Raw genomic sequence first — 19,222 nt, 5'->3', positions numbered from 1 at the left:
AAGTGGAACGACATTTATTGGATATTTCAAACTTTTTTAACAAATCAAAAACTGAAAAATTGGGCGTGCAAAATTATTCAGCCCCCTTAAGTTAATACTTTGTAGCGCCACCTTTTGCTGCGATTACAGCTGTAAGTCGCTTGGGGTATGTCTCTATCAGTTTTGCACATCGAGAAACTGAAAATTTTTCCCATTCCTCCTTGCAAAACAGCTCGAGCTCAGTGAGGTTGGATGGAGAGCATTTGTGAACAGCAGGTTTCAGTTCTTTCCACAGATTCTCGATTGGATTCAGGTCTGGACTTTGACTTGGCCATTCTAACACCTGGATATGTTTATTTTTGAACCATTCCATTGTAGATTTTGCTTTATGTTTTGGATCATTGTCTTGTTGGAAGACAAATCTCCGTCCCAGTCTCAGGTCTTTTGCAGACTCCATCAGGTTTTCTTCCAGAATGGTCCTGTATTTGGCACTATCCATCTTCCCATCAATTTTAACCATCTTCCCTGTCCCTGCTGAAGAAAAGCAGGCCCAAACCATGATGCTGCCACCACCATGTTTGACAGTGGGGATGGTGTGTTCAGCTGTGTTGCTTTTACGCCAAACATAACGTTTTGCATTGTTGCCAAAAAGTTCAATTTTGGTTTCATCTGACCAGAGCACCTTCTTCCACATGCTTGGTGTGTCTCCCAGGTGGCTTGTGGCAAACTTTAAACAACACTTTTTATGGGTATCTTTAAGAAATGGCTTTCTTCTTGCCACTCTTCCATAAAGGCCAGATTTGTGCAATATACGACTGATTGTTGTCCTATGGACAGAGTCTCCCACCTCAGCTGTAGATCTCTGCAGTTCATCCAGAGTGATCATGGGCCTCTTGGCTGCATCTCTGATCAGTCTTCTCCTTGTATGAGCTGAAAGTTTAGAGGGACGGCCAGGTCTTGGTAGATTTGCAGTGGTCTGATACTCCTTCCATTTCAATATTATTGCTTGCACAGTGCTCCTTGGGATGTTTAAAGCTTGGGAAATCTTTTTGTATCCAAATCCGGCTTTACACTTCTTCACAACAGTATCTCGGACCTGCCTGGTGTGTTCCTTGTTCTTCATGATGCTCTCTGCGCTTTTAACGAACCTCTGAGACTATCACAGTGCAGGTGCATTTATACGGAGACTTGATTACACACAGGTGGATTGTATTTATCATCATTAGTCATTTAGGTCAACATTGGATCATTCAGAGATCCTCACTGAACTTCTGGAGAGAGTTTGCTGCACTGAAAGTAAAGGGGCTGAATAATTTTGCACGCCCAATTTTTCAGTTTTTGATTTGTTAAAAAAGTTTGAAATATCCAATAAATGTCGTTCCACTTCATGTTTGTGTCCCACTTGTTGTTGATTCTTCACAAAAAAATACAGTTTTATATCTTTATGTTTGAAGCCTGAAATGTGGCAAAAGGTCGCAAAGTTCAAGGGGGCCGAAAACTTTCGCAAGGCACTGTATGAACAAACACCTTTCTATAATAACCCCATTTACCCAAAGCCCTGAGAGATGGTACTACATTTTATTGGTTCAACAAAGGAATTAAAACATTTGGTAATCTCTATAGAGAAGGTGAACTACTATCCTTTCAACAACTGGCAGTTCATATTCAGTTACCTCCAACTCATTTCTTCAAGTTCCTACAGGTTAGGCATTACATTGCCACTCAGCAGGGAGGTAGGATTCAGCCCATGAGTAAACCTAAAACTGATAAACTATGGCTGGAAAGGAAGGGGATTAAAGGTTTCATTTCCTTTTTTTTTCTAAAAGCCTTAAAAATGTTGTCCAGCTGTTTGTGGATTCTAGAAATACGCTGGGAATATTTTAAGAGACACTGTAATACATGTGCGTAGCCTACTCTATGAGCACAGTGTGTCCTTTCTGGTGGAAGTTCACATTTCAGAGTAGGCTTGGTTTTCTGGGATATACAGTACCAGTCTAAAGTCTGGACACCTACTCATTCCAGGGGTTTTATTTGTACTATTTTCTACATTGTAGAATAATGGTGACGACACCAAAACCATGAAATAACACATGGAGTCATGTAGTAACCAAAGCTGTCATCAATCCAAAGGGTGGCTACTTTGAATTATCAATATTTTCACATTTTGATTTGTTTAACACTTTTTTGGTTACTACATGATTCCACATGTGTTATTTCATAGTTTTGATGTCTTCACTATTATTCTACAATGTAGAAAATAGCAAAAATAAAGAAAACACCTTGAATTAGGTGTGTCCAAACTTTTGACTGGTACATTTATATTTGGGTAAATCTTGTTAGGAGTAGAACAGTTCGGTCAGAGTTCATAATGTAACAATTATTTGGACGCTTATGATTTTTTGGCCTACATTCCACATTGATCATCAGATCTTCATCAGACCCATTTCCAAAAACTAAGTTGTTTGTACTTTCAAATAATATTCCTTTCATCAAAAATCCATTGTGTACACTGGTGTGCTACAACTTTGAGTTAAAGCATCTTAGTACATGGCTGCTCTGTAAAAGGGATGTCAGATGTGTGTGTACCTGGAGCTATGAGGGGAACTTTGCCCATAGCAGCACTGAAGCGACAGTGCTTACCTTGACTTGTCTGCTTCAAGTAGCTTAAACCAAGAAAAATCTAGAGACAGACACTATTTTCAATGGGTTTTAATTACAAATTCATTAACAACAAAGTTTTTATACCAAAACAAAAAGGACGTCAATCAAAAATATGGATCTGTAGACAAGCATTTTGAAACAAGTGCTGAGTACATGGGGATGATGTAGGGAATGTAGAGACATAATTCAGGCTAGATCCCAAACTGCTTCCTTTCCTCCACCCCAGGCCTCATGACTGCTGAGAACAGTGTATGGATGGGCTGGGTAGGTCTCAGGCTATCTATACTGCTGAGAACAGTGTATGGATGGGCTGGGTAGGTCTCAGGTTATCTATACTGCTGAGAACAGTGTATGGATGGGCTGGGTTGGTCTCAGGTTATCTATACTGCTGAGAACAGTGTATGGATGGGCTGGGTTGGTCTCAGGTTATCTATACTGCTGAGAACAGTGTATGGATGGGCTGGGTAGGTCTCAGGCTATCTATACTGCTGAGAACAGTGTATGGATGGGCTGGGTATGTCTCCGGCTATCTATACTGCTGAGAACAGTGTATGGATGGGCTGGGTTGGTCTCAGGTTATCTATACTGCTGAGAACAGTGTATGGATGGGCTGGGTTAGTCTCAGGTTATCTATACTGCTGAGAGGTGTCCAGTCCTTGGAGATCAGTGATCATAGAGTTAAAGAAGTCAAGCAAAATATCTAAGAATGCTGGTTGGCACGACCTACAAAAAGGAAACTGGGGTACACTGTCATTGGCTAACCTACACCATTTCTCCCTTGCCTGGTTAGCCGTTGTAGTGGATGCTGATTGGATGACGGTATTAGTGACTTAGTTCTTTTTCTTGCCCTTGCTGGCAGCCTTGGCTGGCATTACCGTGGGAACGGCTGCCTGGTACAGAGCAGCAGACACTTTGTTGATGTAGTAGAGGGCGAACAGAGAGAATATCAGACTGGAGAGAGAACAAAATGAAACAGTCAGCACAGCACGATATGGTTTGAGAAAAAAAAACTTAAACTTCACCCCAAGTTCATTGATAATAGTAGTACTGTTATCATAATCACTACTATTCCTTTTTTCCTAAAGATTTTATTTGATCAACAATACAAAAACACAAGCATACACAAGCAAACGACGACATCATACAAACATCAACTACATCACTCCTGCCTAGACCCACCAGCCTTCACCCCCTTATCTCCAGCGCCTGCATCACTTTCTGCCACATGACCTCAAATAGCACACATTTGTTTCTCTCCATCACCTGCTCACTTTCCATTTTTAGATAGTAAAGCATTTGACCCTTCCATCGCGTGAACGACGGATGATTGGTTGATTTCCAGTTGTATATGTTTTTTTTTTAAGATGATTGATGAGAAAAGTGTTGTCCTACCCATCGGGTATCTCACTGCACCCTCATATGTCATGTCTTTAAATATGCAGACAGACTCATTAAAAGCTCATTTACATTGTAATACTTCTGAGCCATCTTTCCAACTCCACCCATAACTTTTGGATTTTATAACATTTCCAGAAGGTCCTGAATTATTGAGTCATTAGTAGTTTTACACTTTAGACATCTCTGCTGTTGTCCTGTAGAATTTGTGAATTTTGTCTCTTGTATAATACATTTAATACATGAATTTATACTGGATTAAGCATACATTTTTGTTAACTGTAATGTCGTTAGTTATGATCCAACATTACTTCCATCTTGTGCCAATATCAGTTATTTTTTAATCTTGGTTCCAATAGTTTCTATTTTTTTCTAAGAGATTGTCAGTTGGATAGGCTCTCTGCTATTCCATAAGTCCTTCATGTCATCACTGAGTTCAGTTGTTAAGAGAGTTTCTGTGTGTGGTGTGCCTAGGTTTGTCAGTAGTCTGGGAGTTTGTACTTACCATGTGGTGACACACACACGGTGCACCAGCCCAGAGGCAAACAGAGAGAGGCACAGGCACACCAGGACTGGTGGACAGGAGAGAAATGAACACCCGTTAAAACAGGACCGAGTGGGTGCTGAACCGCTACACTATTCAGATGCACCCATACTCATGACAAGAGGCTCAGTGAATGTGTGTGAAACACAGGAAATAGATTCTGTGCATCACTCTGTAGTTGTGAAGACAGGCTTACTCTCTGGGAAGATCTTGACCTGGAATCCCTTGCCGAAGATGAGGTTTTCCAGGTTACTGAAGGCCTGGTTGGAGAAAGGGTTAAGGAGGGAAACACATAGTGGGAGAGAAGAGACAATTGAAATGGCTTCCAATACTCTACTCAGCAAACTGGATGCAGTTTATCACAGTGCCATCCGCTTTGTTACTAAAGCACCTTATACCACCCACCACTGCGACCTGTATGCTCTAATCGGCTGGCCCTCGCTACATATTCGTCGCCAGATCCACTGGCTCCAGGTCATCTACAAGTCCATGCTAGGTAAAGTTCCGCCTTATCTGAATTCACGATGGCAACACCCACTCGTAGCACGCACTCCAGCAGGTGTATCTCACTGATCATCCCTAAAGCAAACACCTCATTTGGCCGCCTTTCCTTCCAGTTCTCTGCTGCCTGTGACTGGAACGAATTGCAAAAATCGTTGAAGTTGGAGACTTATCTCTCTCACCAACTTTAAACATCTGCTATCTGAGCAGCTAACTGATCGCTGCAGCTGTACATAGTCCATCGGTAAATAGCCCACCCAATTTACCTACCTCATCCCCATACTGTTTTTATTTATTTACTTTTCTGCTCTTTTGCACACCAATACACCTGTACATGACCATCTGATCATTTATCACTCCAGTGTTAATCTGCAAAATTGTAACTATTCGCCTACCTCCTCATGCCCTTTGCACACAATGTATATAGACTTTTTTTCTAATGTGTAATTGACTTGTTTATTGTTTATTCCATGTGTAACTCTGTGTTGTTATCTGTTCACACTGCTATGCTTTATCTTGGCCAGGTCGCAGTTGTAAATGAGAACTTGTTCTCAACTAGCCTACCTGGTTAAATAAAGGTGAAATAAAATAAACACCTAATGTGGTGGTTTTATTAGACCTTTAGACATTCAGTGATCCTTACTGTATTTATTTATCCCCTTACTGTATTTATTTATCTTGCTCCTTTGCACCCCAGTATCTCTACTTGCACATTAATCACTCCAGTGTTTAATTGGTATATTGTAATTAGCTCACCACCATGGCCTATTTATTGACTTACCTTCCTTATCTTACCTCATTTGCACACACTGTATAGACATTTTGTCCACTGTATTAGACTGTATGTTTGTTTATTCCATGTGTAACTCTGTGTTGTTGTATGTGTCAAACTGCTTTGCTTTATCTTGGCCAGGTCGCACTTGTAAATGAGAACTTGTTCTCAACTAGCCTACCTGGTTAAATAATGGTGAAATAAAAATATGAATAAACCCTGCCACCATGACAGTGCTGCATGTGGACTATAGAACCAACCAAATGACTGTCTGCTTCCATCACTTGGGAACTCAAGGGAGCACAGAACATAAACAAAAGATTTTAGCTGTCTCGCTTTACAAACAGCTTACTCTAACAAGTTTACAACCCTAAGCCTGCAGTGCTGCTATGTTGTGGTGTGTTTTGGTGCAAGGAGGATACTGTGAGGGAGCAGATGAAGAGGACAGAGCCCAAGAAGCCTCCCAGGATGGTGAGCAACTCTGTAGAGCCCAGCTGCCTGCTGAACATCTGCATCCCAGCAAACACCAACACAGAGAACAGACTGGACAGAACCAGGGATGTGCCTGTGTTCACCGCTGGAGGGAGGGGAGAGGCAGATTACACATAGTTTGTGACAGTAGTAGAACAATCATCTAAGGGACTGCAGCTGGACTGAAGAGGCCAGTTTCTAACATAATAATATCAACAATTGGGTTTATATTTCATCTTTGAGTGACAGAAACATAAAATAACTAGCCTATACGAAACATTTCACTGTATCCTAACAGCAATCTTTACGCCACGTCAGTGTACACTCTTGAAAGATTCCGTGTGGAAACACCCTCTCTCGAATAATGAAAATACATAACTAGGTAGCTACAAGAACACTTTATCATACATTTTGACAACACAGCCTACCTACCGTTAAACTGAAGAAATATACATTGTTGGCAAGTGTATTCTGCACAAAATAGCTACGTAACTAACAAAGTTAGCAATGAATGGCAAGTCTACCGTTACACAACTAGCTATCGTTAGCTAGATACCTTTACGTTTTCTATCCCTCAATACTTATTTTCAACGCACAAACATAGATCAAAATTAAACAGTAACGTTAGCCTTGCAGAACTTACCCATGTTTTGATATTTAATCAATAATTACGTTTTTGACACAGAAGATCATGCGTTTTCGATATCCTTTCAAAACACAGGCAGCTCCAGGAACAAACTTCGTTTTTGCTACCCGGAACCTATGAGAGGTTGCACACGTAGGAGTCGAACGTGAAGTGCCAATCAGATTCTAGCAACGCAAAACGTGCGTCAAGACTGACACACCCACTGCACACATTTTTCAAGGGGTGTTTATGAAATAAATACTAGATTACACAGGTAAAATACTTTAATAGTAATTTTTTTGGACATATCTGATGGTAGCTACACCCCTATATCACCACATTTTAGATTCATTTAAAAAGCATATAAAAAAAAAAGAAATGGTTTACAAGTGACTCTACAATGAAATGAAAAACAAACTGGGATAGCTTCAGCTTGATAAAACATATATTTTTTAGGTAAACGTTTTAGAAAGGTGGTACTAAAATCCTATGGTACACAGGACCATTTAGCATGGTGAAGAGAAAGATGGTTACTTGTGTCTATACATTCAGCGTAGCAATTAGGATCAATACGCTGGAGTTTTTAGAAATCGTCCTCTCTGCCTTGGTACATACAGTAGCTCTGTTTCCATCTACAACGTCCACAATCCTGAAACACAGACCACAGCTTAAAATAAAAATAATCGGACTATTGATGGATAGATAAAGGCTGTGTCAAAAGTCAGAAGGCCAGATTCGAACCTATGCTGTCACCGTATCGGATGCTGCAGCCTTGACCACCCACATCTTAACCAGCTCTGTTGTCTTTATCACTACGATCACCATCCAGCATCACTAACATCAACTCTGTCTCCTTGACACTATTGAACAGTCACAATGTGTCACTTGGACAGCTGTGTACAAGTCCTGGGAAGGATGGACACTACATTCCAGACCGAACATTGATGTGAAACACTGCTCTCGGTTATAGTGGCTTCTTCTTCAGTCCGAACACTGCGATGAAGAGTAGGATCTCCACAAATGCAGGGAGAACACTACGGGAGATAGAGAGGATGGCAGCATTATAAGCAAAGCATCAACCTGCACGAGGCAAAAATGACCCAAATAACTCCAGGACACACACACACACGATGTCTGTCTGTCAGTCTGTCACACACACACACACACAAACCTGCAGAAGGCAAAAATAACCCAGTATGTCCAACACTCCCATCTCTGGAAGACAAAGAAAGACAGGGAGACGGACGCGCTGCAGTGGACAGCCAACGCTGGAGGAGACGTCAGTCAGGGAAACAAAACCTCTGAGGAGAAGCACACACACACACACACACTAACCTGCAGAAAGCAAGGATCCACCAGTATATTTCACATGCCCATTGTTCAAACAGAAAGAACAGCAGAGCCACAGAGGCACTGGCATGGGCTGCAGTCGCTAGTGTGTGGATGGAGAGATGGATGCATGGATGGTGTATGGGGAGGGAGTCCTGAGTCAGGGAATCTTAACCAAACCAATAAAAAGATGACTTCCTCAACCTTATATCCATGTCCATATTAACGTCCCCTTGCTGATCTGAAAGAAGAGTATAACTTCCTGCATATTGCTTACATCTATCAATTCCCTTCCATGTTCTTCACTATTCCTAGAGAGTCACACTGTGCAGGCTTTCATTCTTGCCCAGCACCAACACTCAGCTACTCAACAAAACATCAAGACCTTGAGTAGCCTCCTTGTTGATCTGACTGGCAACACAAAATTAGTACTGTGCAAGAACGAAAGCAAACTGTAGTTCTCCAGGACTAGGACTGGTGACCACTGCTGTACTATGCATTATGTGTACTTTGAATATGTACAGGGTTTTGTGGAAGAGTTATGAGAACATGTAAAGGATACAGAGGAGGCCCTGGGTGCAGTTGAACATAGACACACCAGAGAAGAAGCCAGCCAGCTCTATAGCAAACAGACCCATGGTGACTGACAACGCTACCACCAACCTAGAAGAGAGAGACAGAAAAAGATAGAGAGGAGAGAAAGATATATATATATATATATATATATATATATATATATATATATATATATATAGAGAGAGCGAGAGAGAGAGAGAGAGAGAGAGAGTGTTTAAGACAAGTGATTTATCAAAACCTACAGCAATTATTTTTTGGATAGACTGTGTGTGTGTGTAGGGTTAGGAGTCCTGTCCTGGGTGAAATATGCTTACTTGGTGTCCTCCTTGTCATATTGGTCCTGTGTGAAATCCAAAGGCAGGCAAGCTTCAACATTGTTCTCCTGTGGGCCAATGAGTACGATTACTTCAGAGATAGATCTACGCAGTATCACTAGATTCCAAGCACGGTTGAAACACAATATATTATAGAAGAGCATGTTGATGATGTCGTGAACAACAACTGGTGTCTTCTAGATGCCAGATACAGACATGAGACATGTCACACACATGTGACAGAGGATATGGTTTGTCCAGAACCTTGCCAGTACTCAGAACATACCCGTGACCAGAAAATGGTGATGACGATGACGAGGTGAGCAGTGAGAGTCAGGAATCGTGCCGGGACCAGGCTGCTGACTGCAGACATTGCCCCAGCAAAGATGTGCCTTTATGGGTACTATGGTACCTAGAATAAAGAGGCGGAATAGGCAAACGTTGACAAGTAACGTTAATGTTAATATTGCCAATAGAAACAAAATCCGTGTGTTGACTTGAGCCTGCTACAATACAATACAATATAGGCTATAAATGTTAGCTAGACTACTAACGGTAACGTTAAGACTACTCAAATTAATGTGAACAGCACTTTATATACAATGTGTAGACTAAGTAACGTTACTATTAGCAAATGTATAAGCTAATTTATCCGCACACTCACCTTGATAGTGCTAACTTAGCTAGCTAATGTACCCAATACAGGACATACGACGTTGTTCAACTCGTTAGTCAGTATTTGGAGCCAAAAACTATCCACATTTGATGATACATTTACCATTAATTGAAACAACTGTGTCTAGGACTAGAAACAACAGACGCTTTAGCTGCAGGCATGGCTTAGCTCGTTGCTACAACAACTTAAATCTGGGGTGCGTTCAAGAACGTAAGGTTTCGTTAACGATTTAGGACGGAAACAGACCAGTTGAGGATGAGGAACGCTTCTTCGTGAACGCGTCATTCATTCTAGTAGCGTTTTATAATCTCACGTCGCCATCTAGTGGCAAGAATAAAATCAAAATGTATTGGTCACATAGACATATTTTGCAGATGTTATTGCGGGTGTAGCGAAATGCTTGTGTTCCTAGCTCCAACAGTGCAGTAGTTTCTAACAATTCACAACAATAAACACAAATCTAAAAGTAAAAGAATGGAATTAAGAAATATATAAATATTAGGATGAGCAATGTCGGAGTGGCGTTGACTAAAATACAGTAGGATAGAGTACAGTATACGAGACGAGTAAAGCAGTATGTAAACATTATTAAAGTGAAACAATTGTCATGTAGGTATGGTCATATGCAATGCATGCAGGTTGACCTCAGGGGTAGGTTGACCTCAGGTCTCCCCACTGGAAGCCCGAGGTAGGGGGAGTGGGGGAATCTATCAAATAGCGCACCTCTAACTTTGTACAGTACAAATGCAATTAGTAAAATAAGTCACACTACGAAATGCTACCAAATAAACCACAATTCATTCACAATACAGTGAATCATATATAGTTTCACAGACATATCGTTGCATTTTTTCTGGTTTGTGCGAAATTGTTAAGAATAAAATACAAGCAGACTGCACATCACCAAGGTGAATTGGTTTAGCCTTGACTCTTGGTTGACAGTGTTAGGGGATGGGTAATGCATTGATGCTCCAGTGACAAATCAACCCAAATTTGTTTCTATTTGTCTTTGTAACTTATTTTTGTTATTTATGAGTCTTATTTGTTAATATATATTTTTATATTTCTATAGTTTGGGTGTTATGTTATGTTATGTTATGTTGTTGTGTTAATGTTATGTTTATTTATTTGTGTTGTTCCAAATGTCAGAATAAAAATGACAGTTAGTGCAGAATAGTGCTTTTTTGGGTGGGGTGGAGAAGGTGGGGCGCTGAAGGGGGGGGGTCGCCCAGGGAGCCATAGGAGCCAGAACCGCCACTGAACACGCACACACACACACAGATAGAGCGAGAGAGAGAGCACTTGAACCTGTTTCACTCAGCAGAAATCACCACGCATGCTCTATCCTCCACTATTGAACATCATCTTATCAGCGCGAGCCCAGTGGAAAGGGACAGAAATCAACGCTGCGCACTCCAGACCATATACATCCGGTCAGACTAATATGCGATAGCCTATACCTAGGCTACATATGGTTGATTGACCAAATTTTAACATTTGCTTTATTCACCCTATGACAACATATTTGAGTATATTACTAGGCCTAGGCTACGATTGTGAATTTGACAGACCAGTCTATATTCGCATCAACACCGCGTTTTGATCCTAAAGGATGGCTGAAGCAGAACTACAGGCGTTTACGTCTATGATGGACGCACTCGTCCAAATCAGCGTAAGTATGGTGATGATTAATTAGACCTATTTGTTTACCATAAATGTGATATGGAGACTGGAGCCTATTTTGTTATTCTGTAGGCCACCAGACCTAGGCAATAGCAAACAGATGTGGTTTGGTTATCTGTATTTCAGTTGGCCGTTCAGAGAGAAATTCCTCAGCTAAGCTATATATATAATGTTATTAATATTGCATAATGTTTTTAGTTAAACTATGTTTTCAGCACGCCACGTAGGCCAGCCTATATAAGATCCGTTTTGGCATCAACATTTCATCTTCCATCATACATAATTCTTAGGCTATATTTTTCTTCAATGTGAAATGGTCTGCTTTTGTTATTAGATTGACTAAAATTGAACCAGACATTCATTAATAAATCTGAGCTATACATTAGAAATGGGTGGCATTTGGCTCCAACACTTTGGCTTGACGCCAGCGGCTGGTCACTATCGGCTGGTTATTGACACACCTAGCTATGAGGTAAAAGGTGAAAGGGGGATTAAATGGATAGCCAATATATATATGTTTGAACCCTATCGGTCGAATGTGTACCCCAGCATGCACAGACAAAAAAACAATGGACCCGATGATATGATTTGCAATCTCGCAACACCGTGAGCAGGGAACGGATGATGTTTGTCGCCATAGAAACAGGATTCAGGGAGCGCCAGCACGCGGCGGCGGTCTTGGCTCTCGCGCATCATAGGTGCAGAACCCCCCTGGGCGCAGAGAGGACCCACCGACACCGACTATTCTGGCCGAGCCAGGGAAATAAAAAATATTGATAGAGGAGAGAGAGAGGTGTAGTCATTCTTATCGAAGCCTAATCGATGTGAATGCTATTTTCCCGGTAGCCAGTAGCCTTGGCCCATCGTGAATTTCCATAGCCGGCCTAGGGAAGGTGAAGTCGGCTAGGACTTGACCGGTAATATAACCTATTTTGTGCATTGAAATCCAATTTAATGTAATTAATTGTTCCCATAAAATGAATCTCTTCTCACCATCATGGTGGCTTGTATTAACTGAACTGAGGAGGGTTAGAATCAAGCAACTAGTCCTACAACAGAGCTATAGATAGAGGGATCTATTACTCCTCTATACTGGGTTTACATCATGCTGTTGGCCAGACAGAGCTGGAATGAAGTGATTAGACTCATATTTAAGGAGACTGGCTGTAGCGCCTTAGTCAGCCCTGGCCTGGGTATTTATACACACACACACCTGCTTTCTCCTTTCATGTCTCCAACATAAATTCTAAACCAGGAATGGTTCAATAATGTAAGATGCTGTTTCTATCTCCCTCTCTCTCATTCTCTCTCTCTCCTCTATTTAGAGCAGTTAAGTTATTCCTCTGCCTCATTCTCACTCCTGTTTTCACTTCCTCCTCTTTCCCCTCACACCCTCTGCCCTGCTCACTCACCCTTTATTTGCTTCACTGCTCCTCTAACTCCTCTCCCCGTCTCTCTACTATCTCCAACCCCTTATCCCCCCTCCCTGCTCCTCTAACTCCTCTCCCCATCTCTCTACTATCTCCAACCCCTTATAACTCCTCTGTCCCTGCTCCTCTAACTCCTCTCACCGTCTCTCTCCTCTCCCCGTCTCTCTACTATCTCCAACCCCTTATCCCCTGTCCCTGCCCTTATCTACTATCTCCAACCCCTTATCCCCCCTCCCCCCTCCCTGCTCCTCTAACTCCTCTCCCCGTCTCTCTACTATCTCCAACCCCTTATCCCCCCTCCCTGCTCCTCTAACTCCTCTCCCCATCTCTCTACTATCTCCAACCCCTTATCCCCCCTCCCTGCTCCTCTAACTCCTCTCCCCGTCTCTCTACTATATCCAACCCCTTATCCCCCCTCCCTGCTCCTCTAACTCCTCTCCCCGTCTCTCTACCATCTCCAACCCCTTATCCCCTCCCTCCCTGCCCCTCTAACTCCTCTCCCCGTCTCTCTACTATCTCCAACCCCTTATCCCCTCCCTCCCTCTCTCGTCCTCCAGTCTAACATGAAGAGTATGGAGCGGGAGCTGCATTGCCCGGTGTGTACTGAGATGGTGAAGCAGCCCATCATCCTGCCGTGCCAGCACAGTGTGTGTCTGCTGTGTGCTGCTGAGGTGTTAATCCAGAGAGGATACCCTGCCCCAGACCTCCCCCCAGAGCCCAACTCCCCGGCTGCCTCCCCCAACACACGCTCCCCGCGCGGGGCACGCAGGCCCCCGCCCAAGACCACCGACCGCCTGGACCGCGTCCTCAGACCAGGTGGGTTAGTGTGTGTGTGAATGCTGATGTCGATCTCACTTGTGTGCCAGTGCCTGCAGATGAGTGTGACATCATCATCAGATCAGCATCTGACTTTGTTTTACTGGTCAGTGAAGATGGTTCATACCAGAGCCATATATAAATACACACACTACCATTCCAAAGTTTGGGGTCACTTAGAAATGTCCTTGTTTTTGAAAGAAAAGCACATTTTAAAAAAAAGAGAGAGAAAGAGATCAGAAATACAGTGTAGACATTGTTAATGTTGTTTCAGAAGTTTCAGAAGAAAGGGTTTTGTTTCTGGCCATTTTGAGCCTGTAATCGAACCCACAAATGCTGACGCTCCAGATACTCAACTAGTCTAAAGAAGGCCAGTTTTATTGCCTCTTTAATCAGGACAACAGTTTTCAGCTGTGCTAACACAATTGCAAAAGGGTTTTCTAATGATCAACTAGCCTTTTAAAAGGATAAACTTGGATTAGCTAACACAACGTGCCATTGGAACACAGGAGTGTTCCAATGGCACGTTGAAAGCCCGAACCACTGCTTTTAATCAGGGCAAGGTGACCGGAAACATGACCGAATACAAACAGTGTAACTATTCCCTCCGCAAGGCAATCAAACAAGCTAAGCGTCAGTATAGAGACAAAGTAGAATCTCAATTCAACGGCTCAGACACAAGAGGTATGTGGCAGGGTCTACAGTCAATCACGGATTACAAAAAGAAAACCAGCCCCGTCACGGACCAGGATGTCTTGCTCCCAGACAGACTAAATAACTTTTTTGCCCGCTTTGAGGACAATACAGTGCCACTGACACGGCCCGCAACTAAAAAACATGCAGCCGACGTGAGGAAAACATTTAAACGTGTTAACCCTCGCAAGGCTGCAGTTCCAGACGGCATCCCCAGCCGCGCCCTCAGAGCATGCGCAGACCAGCTGGCTGGTGTGTTTACGGACATATTCAATCAATCCCTATCCCAGTCTGTTGTTCCCACATGCTTCAAGAGGGCCACCATTGTTCCTGTTCCCAAGAAAGCTAAGGTAACTGAGCTAAACGACTTCCGTCATCATGAAGTGCTTTGAGAGACTAGTCAAGGACCATATCACCTCCACCCTACCTGACACCCTAGACCCACTCCAATTTGCTTACCGCCCAAATAGGTCCACAGACGATGCAATCTCAACCACACTGCACACTGCCCTTACCCATCTGGACAAGAGGAATACCTATGTGAGAATGCTGTTCATCGACTACAGCTCGGCATTTAACACCATAGTGCCCTCCAAGCTCGTCATCAAGCTCGAGACCCTGGGTCTCGACCCCGCCCTGTGCAACTGGGTACTGGACTTCCTGACGGGCCGCCCCCAGGTGGTGAGGGTAGGCAACAACATTTCCACCCCGCTGATCCTCAAAAACTGGGGCCCCACAAGGGTGCGTTCTGAGCCCTCTCCTGTACTCCCTGTTCACCCACGACTGCGTGGCCACGCACGCCTCCAACTCAATCATCAAGTTTGCGGACGACACAACAGTGGTAGGCTTGATTACCAACAACGACGAGACGGCCTACAGGGAGGAGGTGAGGGCCCTCGGAGTGTGATGTCAGGAAAATAACCTCACACTCAACATCAACAAAACTAAGGAGATGATTGTGGACTTCAGGAAACAGCAGAGGGAATACCCCCCTATCCACACCGATGGAACAGTGGAGAGGGTAGTAAGTTTTAAGTTCCTCGGCGTACACATCACAGACAAACTGAATTGGTCCACCCACACAGACAGCATCGTGAAGAAGGCGCAGCAGCGCCTCTTCAACCTCAGGAGGCTGAAGAAATTTGTCTTGTCACCTAAAGCACTCACAAACTTCTACAGATGCACAATCGAGAGCATCCTGTCGGGCTGTATCACCGCCTGGTACGGCAACTGCTCCGCCCACAACCGTAAGGCTCTCCAGAGGGTAGTGAGGTCTGCACAACGCATCACCGGGGGCAAACTACCTGCCCTCCAGGACACCTACACCACCCGATGTCACACGAAGGCCATAAAGATCATCAAGGACAACAACCACCCGAGCCACTGCCTGTTCACCCCGCTATCATCCAGAAGGCGAGGTCAGTACAGGTGCATCAAAGCTGGGACCGAGAGACTGAAAAACAGCTTCTATCTCAAGGCCATCAGACTGTTAAACAGCCACCACTAACATTGAGTGGCTGCTGCCAACACACTGACTCAACTCCAGCCACTTTAATAATGGGAATTGATGGGAAATGATGTAAAATATATCACTAGCCACTTTAAACAATGCTACCTAATATAATGTTTACATACCCTACATTATTCATCTCATATGTATATGTATATACTGTACTCTATATCATCTACTGCATCTTTATGTAATACATGTATCACTAGCCACTTTAACTATGCCACTTTGTTTACATACTCATCTCATATGTATATACTGCACTCAATACCATCTACTGTATCTTGCCTATGCCGCTCTGTATAATCACTCATTCATATATCTTTATGTACATATTCTTTATCCCCTTAGACTTGTGTGTATAAGGTAGTAGTTTTGGAATTGTTAGGTTAGATTACTTGTTGGTTATTACTGCATTGTCGGAACTAGAAGCACAAGCATTTCGCTACACTCGCATTAACATCTGCTAACCATGTGTATGTGACAAATACAATTTGATTTGATTTGATTTGAGTGATGGTTGCTGATAATGGACCTCTGTACACCTATGTAGATATTCCATTTAAAAAATCTGTCATTTCCAGCTACAATAGTTATTTACAACATTAACAATGTCTACACTGTATTTCTGCTCAATTAGATGTTATTTTAATGGACAAAAAATGTGCTTTTCTTTAAAAAACAAGGCCATTTTTCAGTGACCCCAAACCTTTGAACAGTAGTGTATTTACAGTACCAGTCAAAAGTTTGGACACACCTACTCATTCAAGGGTTTTTCTTTATTTTTTACTATTTTCTACATTGTAGAATAATAGTGAAGACATCAAAACGATGAAATAACACATATGGAATCAAATCGAATCCAATTTATTTGTCACGTGCCGAATACAACAGCCTTAGACCTTAGAAGAAATGCTTACTTACAAGCCCTTAACCAACCATGCTTCAAGAAGTTAAGAAAACAAATGAAAATAAGTGTTACGTAAAAAATAGACAAGTAAAAAATAGAAAATAGAAAATTAAAGTAACAAATAATTAAAGAGCAGCAGTAAAATAACAAGCAAGGCTATACACAGGGGGTACCGGTACAGAGTCAATGTGCGGGGGCACCGGTTAATTGAGGTAATTGAGGTAATATATACAGTACATGTAGGTAGAGTTAAAGTGACTATGCATAGATTATAAACAGAGAGTAGCAGCAGCGTAAACGAGGGGTCTGGGTAGCCGTTTGATTAGCTGTTCAGCAGTTTTATGGCTTGGGGGTAGAAGCTGTTAAGAAGCCTTTTGGTCCTAGACTTGGCGCTCCGGTACCACTTGCCGTGCGGTAGCAGAGAGAACAGTCTATGACTAGAGTGGCTGGAGTCTTTGACAGTTTTTAGGGCCTTCCTCTGACAACTCCTGGAATATAGGTCCTGGATGGCAGGAAGCTTGGCCCCAGTCATGTACTGGGCCGTATGCACTACCCTCTGTAACGCCTTGTAGTATGAGGCTGAGCAGTTGCCATACCAGGCAGTGATGCAACCAGTCATGATGAATCATGTAGTAACCAAAAAAGTGTTAAACAAATCAAAATATATTTTATATTTGAGATTCTTCATAGTAGCCACCCTTTGCCTTGATGACAGCTTTGCACACTCTTGGCTATCTCTCAACCAGCCTCACCCGGAATGCTTTCCCAACAGTCTAGAAGGAGTTCCCACATATGCTGAGCACTTGTTTGCTGCTTTTCCTTCACTCTGCGGTCCAACTCATCCCGAACCGTCTCAATTGGGTTGAGGTCAGGTGATTGTCGAGGCCAGGTCATCTGATACAGCACTCCATCTCTCTCCTTCTTGGTCAAATAGGCCTTACACAGCCTGGAGGTGTGTTGGGTCATTGTCCTGTTGAAAAACAAATAATAGTCCCACTAAGTGCTAAACAGATGGGATGGCGTATTGCTGCAGAATGCTGTGGTAGCCATGCTGATTAAGTGTGCCTTGAATTCTAAATAAATCACAGACACTGTCACATGCAAGCACCATCACACCTCCTCCTCCATGCTTCACGGTGGGAACTACACATACGGAAATCATCGGTTCACCTTCTCTGCGTCTCACAAAGACACAGCGGTTGGTACCAAAAATGTCAAAATTGGACTCATCAGACCAAAGGACAGATTTCCACCAGTCTAATGTCCATTGCTCATGTTTCTTGGCCCAAGCAAGTCTCTTCTTATTATTGGTGTCCTTTGGTAGTAGTTTCTTTGCAGCAACTCGACCATGAAGGCCTGATTCACGCAGTCTCCTCTGAACAGCTGATGTTGAGATGTGTCTATTACTTGAACTCTGCGAAGCGTTTATTTGGGCTGCAATCTAATGTGCAGTTAACTCTAATGAACTTATCCTCTGCAGCAGAGGTAACTCTGGGTCTTCCTTTCCTCATGAGAGCCAGTTTCATCATAGAGCTTGATGTTTTTTGCAACTGAACTTGAATACACTTTCAAAGTTCTTGAAGTTTTCAGGATTGACTAACCTTCATGTCTTAAAGTAATGATGGACTGTCGTTTCTCTTTGCTTATATGAGCTGTTCTTGTCATAATATGGACTTGGTCTTTTACCAAATAAGGCTATCTTCTGAATACCACCCCTACCTTGTCACAACACAGCTGATTGGCTCAAACACATTAAGAAGTAAATCAATTCCACACGTTAACTTTTAATAAAACGCACCTGTTAATTGAAGTGCATTCCAGGTGACTACCTCATGAAGCTGGTTGAGAGAATGCTAAGAGTGTGCAAAGCTGTCATCAAGGCAAAGGGTGGGTACTTCGAAGAATCTCAAATATGAAATATATTTTGATTTGCTTAACACTTTTGTGGTTACTACATGATTCCATATGTGTTATTTCATAGTTTTGATGTCTTCACTATTATTCTACAATGTAGAAAATAGTAAAAATAAAGAAAAACCCTTGAATGAGTAGGTGTGTCCAAACTTTTGACTGGTACAGTATAGCAAACAGTTCAGCCAGGTTTCAGAACATCTGCCATGTTAGCGTATTTATTGTCTAAACGTTGATGATGTAACAATAGGAGAGCTCCTCCTCCAGTTCCCTATGAAATGACCCGCTGTAAACAAACAAAACAGAACTGCGAATTTAAAATAGGTTTTTATTGATTACCATTCTGCATAATGTGCATCCAAGTCTGTACAGTGTTGGTGTGTCTTCGTTTGGAAATCTGAAATAAACAACACAATTTGGAAGTGT

At 42.6% G+C, this 19,222-nt stretch overlaps 3 protein-coding genes across 4 annotated transcripts in view; 1 reads left to right on the top strand and 2 right to left on the bottom strand.

Annotated features, from left to right (window-relative positions):
• Positions 1-2,675: 2,675 nt before the first annotated feature.
• On the bottom strand, positions 2,676-7,107 carry LOC139388241 (dolichyl-diphosphooligosaccharide--protein glycosyltransferase subunit KCP2-like). Its single transcript, XM_071134793.1, has 5 exons — positions 6,967-7,107; positions 6,275-6,429; positions 4,776-4,839; positions 4,541-4,607; positions 2,676-3,591 (listed from the first exon to the last, which is right to left on the bottom strand). Exons 1-5 carry the CDS (start codon positions 6,968-6,970, stop codon positions 3,471-3,473), a joined length of 411 nt encoding a protein of 136 aa, XP_070990894.1. The 5' UTR covers positions 6,971-7,107; the 3' UTR covers positions 2,676-3,470.
• A 110-nt stretch (positions 7,108-7,217) lies between these two features.
• Positions 7,218-10,086, bottom strand: LOC139388225 (transmembrane protein 107 like). Of its 2 annotated transcripts, none has more exons than XM_071134777.1 (6): positions 9,832-10,086; positions 9,454-9,579; positions 9,168-9,235; positions 8,840-8,940; positions 8,120-8,216; positions 7,218-7,982 (listed from the first exon to the last, which is right to left on the bottom strand). In XM_071134777.1, the coding sequence occupies exons 2-6, from the start codon at positions 9,538-9,540 to the stop codon at positions 7,913-7,915; spliced, it is 423 nt and encodes a 140-aa protein (XP_070990878.1). In that variant the 5' UTR covers positions 9,541-9,579; positions 9,832-10,086; the 3' UTR covers positions 7,218-7,912. The 2 variants fall into 2 exon arrangements, with proteins under 2 accessions (XP_070990878.1, XP_070990884.1); XM_071134783.1 differs by lacking the exon at positions 8,120-8,216 and adding an exon at positions 8,284-8,380 and having other exon boundaries at positions 9,832-10,053.
• A 1,192-nt stretch (positions 10,087-11,278) lies between these two features.
• Positions 11,279-19,222, top strand: part of LOC139388418 (tripartite motif-containing protein 46-like) — a 24,472-nt gene continuing 16,528 nt past the window's right edge. Inside the window, exons 1-2 of the mRNA XM_071135068.1 lie at positions 11,279-11,515; positions 13,514-13,772. Coding sequence (XP_070991169.1) covers positions 11,456-11,515; positions 13,514-13,772 — 319 coding nt within the window. The 5' untranslated portion in view covers positions 11,279-11,455. The remainder of the gene's footprint in view (positions 11,516-13,513; positions 13,773-19,222) is intronic.

Source organism: Oncorhynchus clarkii, chromosome 3 (assembly GCF_045791955.1).
Source record: "Oncorhynchus clarkii lewisi isolate Uvic-CL-2024 chromosome 3, UVic_Ocla_1.0, whole genome shotgun sequence".
Lineage (NCBI taxonomy): Eukaryota > Metazoa > Chordata > Actinopteri > Salmoniformes > Salmonidae > Oncorhynchus > Oncorhynchus clarkii.
This window is presented reverse-complemented; position numbering and strand designations above follow the sequence as displayed.

Excerpts from the sequence above, each read along its gene's own strand:
- LOC139388241 (XM_071134793.1), bottom strand. Across the intron at positions 4,840-6,274 it reads TCTTCATCTGCTCCCTCACA|GCCTTCAGTAACCTGGAAAA; the intron begins GTATCCTCCTTG and ends TTCTCCAACCAG. Across the intron at positions 3,592-4,540 it reads CGTGTGTGTGTCACCACATG|TCTGATATTCTCTCTGTTCG; the intron begins GTAAGTACAAAC and ends TTCTCTCTCCAG.
- LOC139388225 (XM_071134777.1), bottom strand. The coding sequence starts at position 9,540 with ATGTCTGCAGTCAGCAGCCTGGTCCCGGCACGATTCCTGACTCTCACT. Across the intron at positions 9,236-9,453 it reads TCACCATTTTCTGGTCACGG|GAGAACAATGTTGAAGCTTG; the intron begins GTATGTTCTGAG and ends ATTGGCCCACAG. Across the intron at positions 8,941-9,167 it reads TATGACAAGGAGGACACCAA|GTTGGTGGTAGCGTTGTCAG; the intron begins GTAAGCATATTT and ends TCTCTCTTCTAG.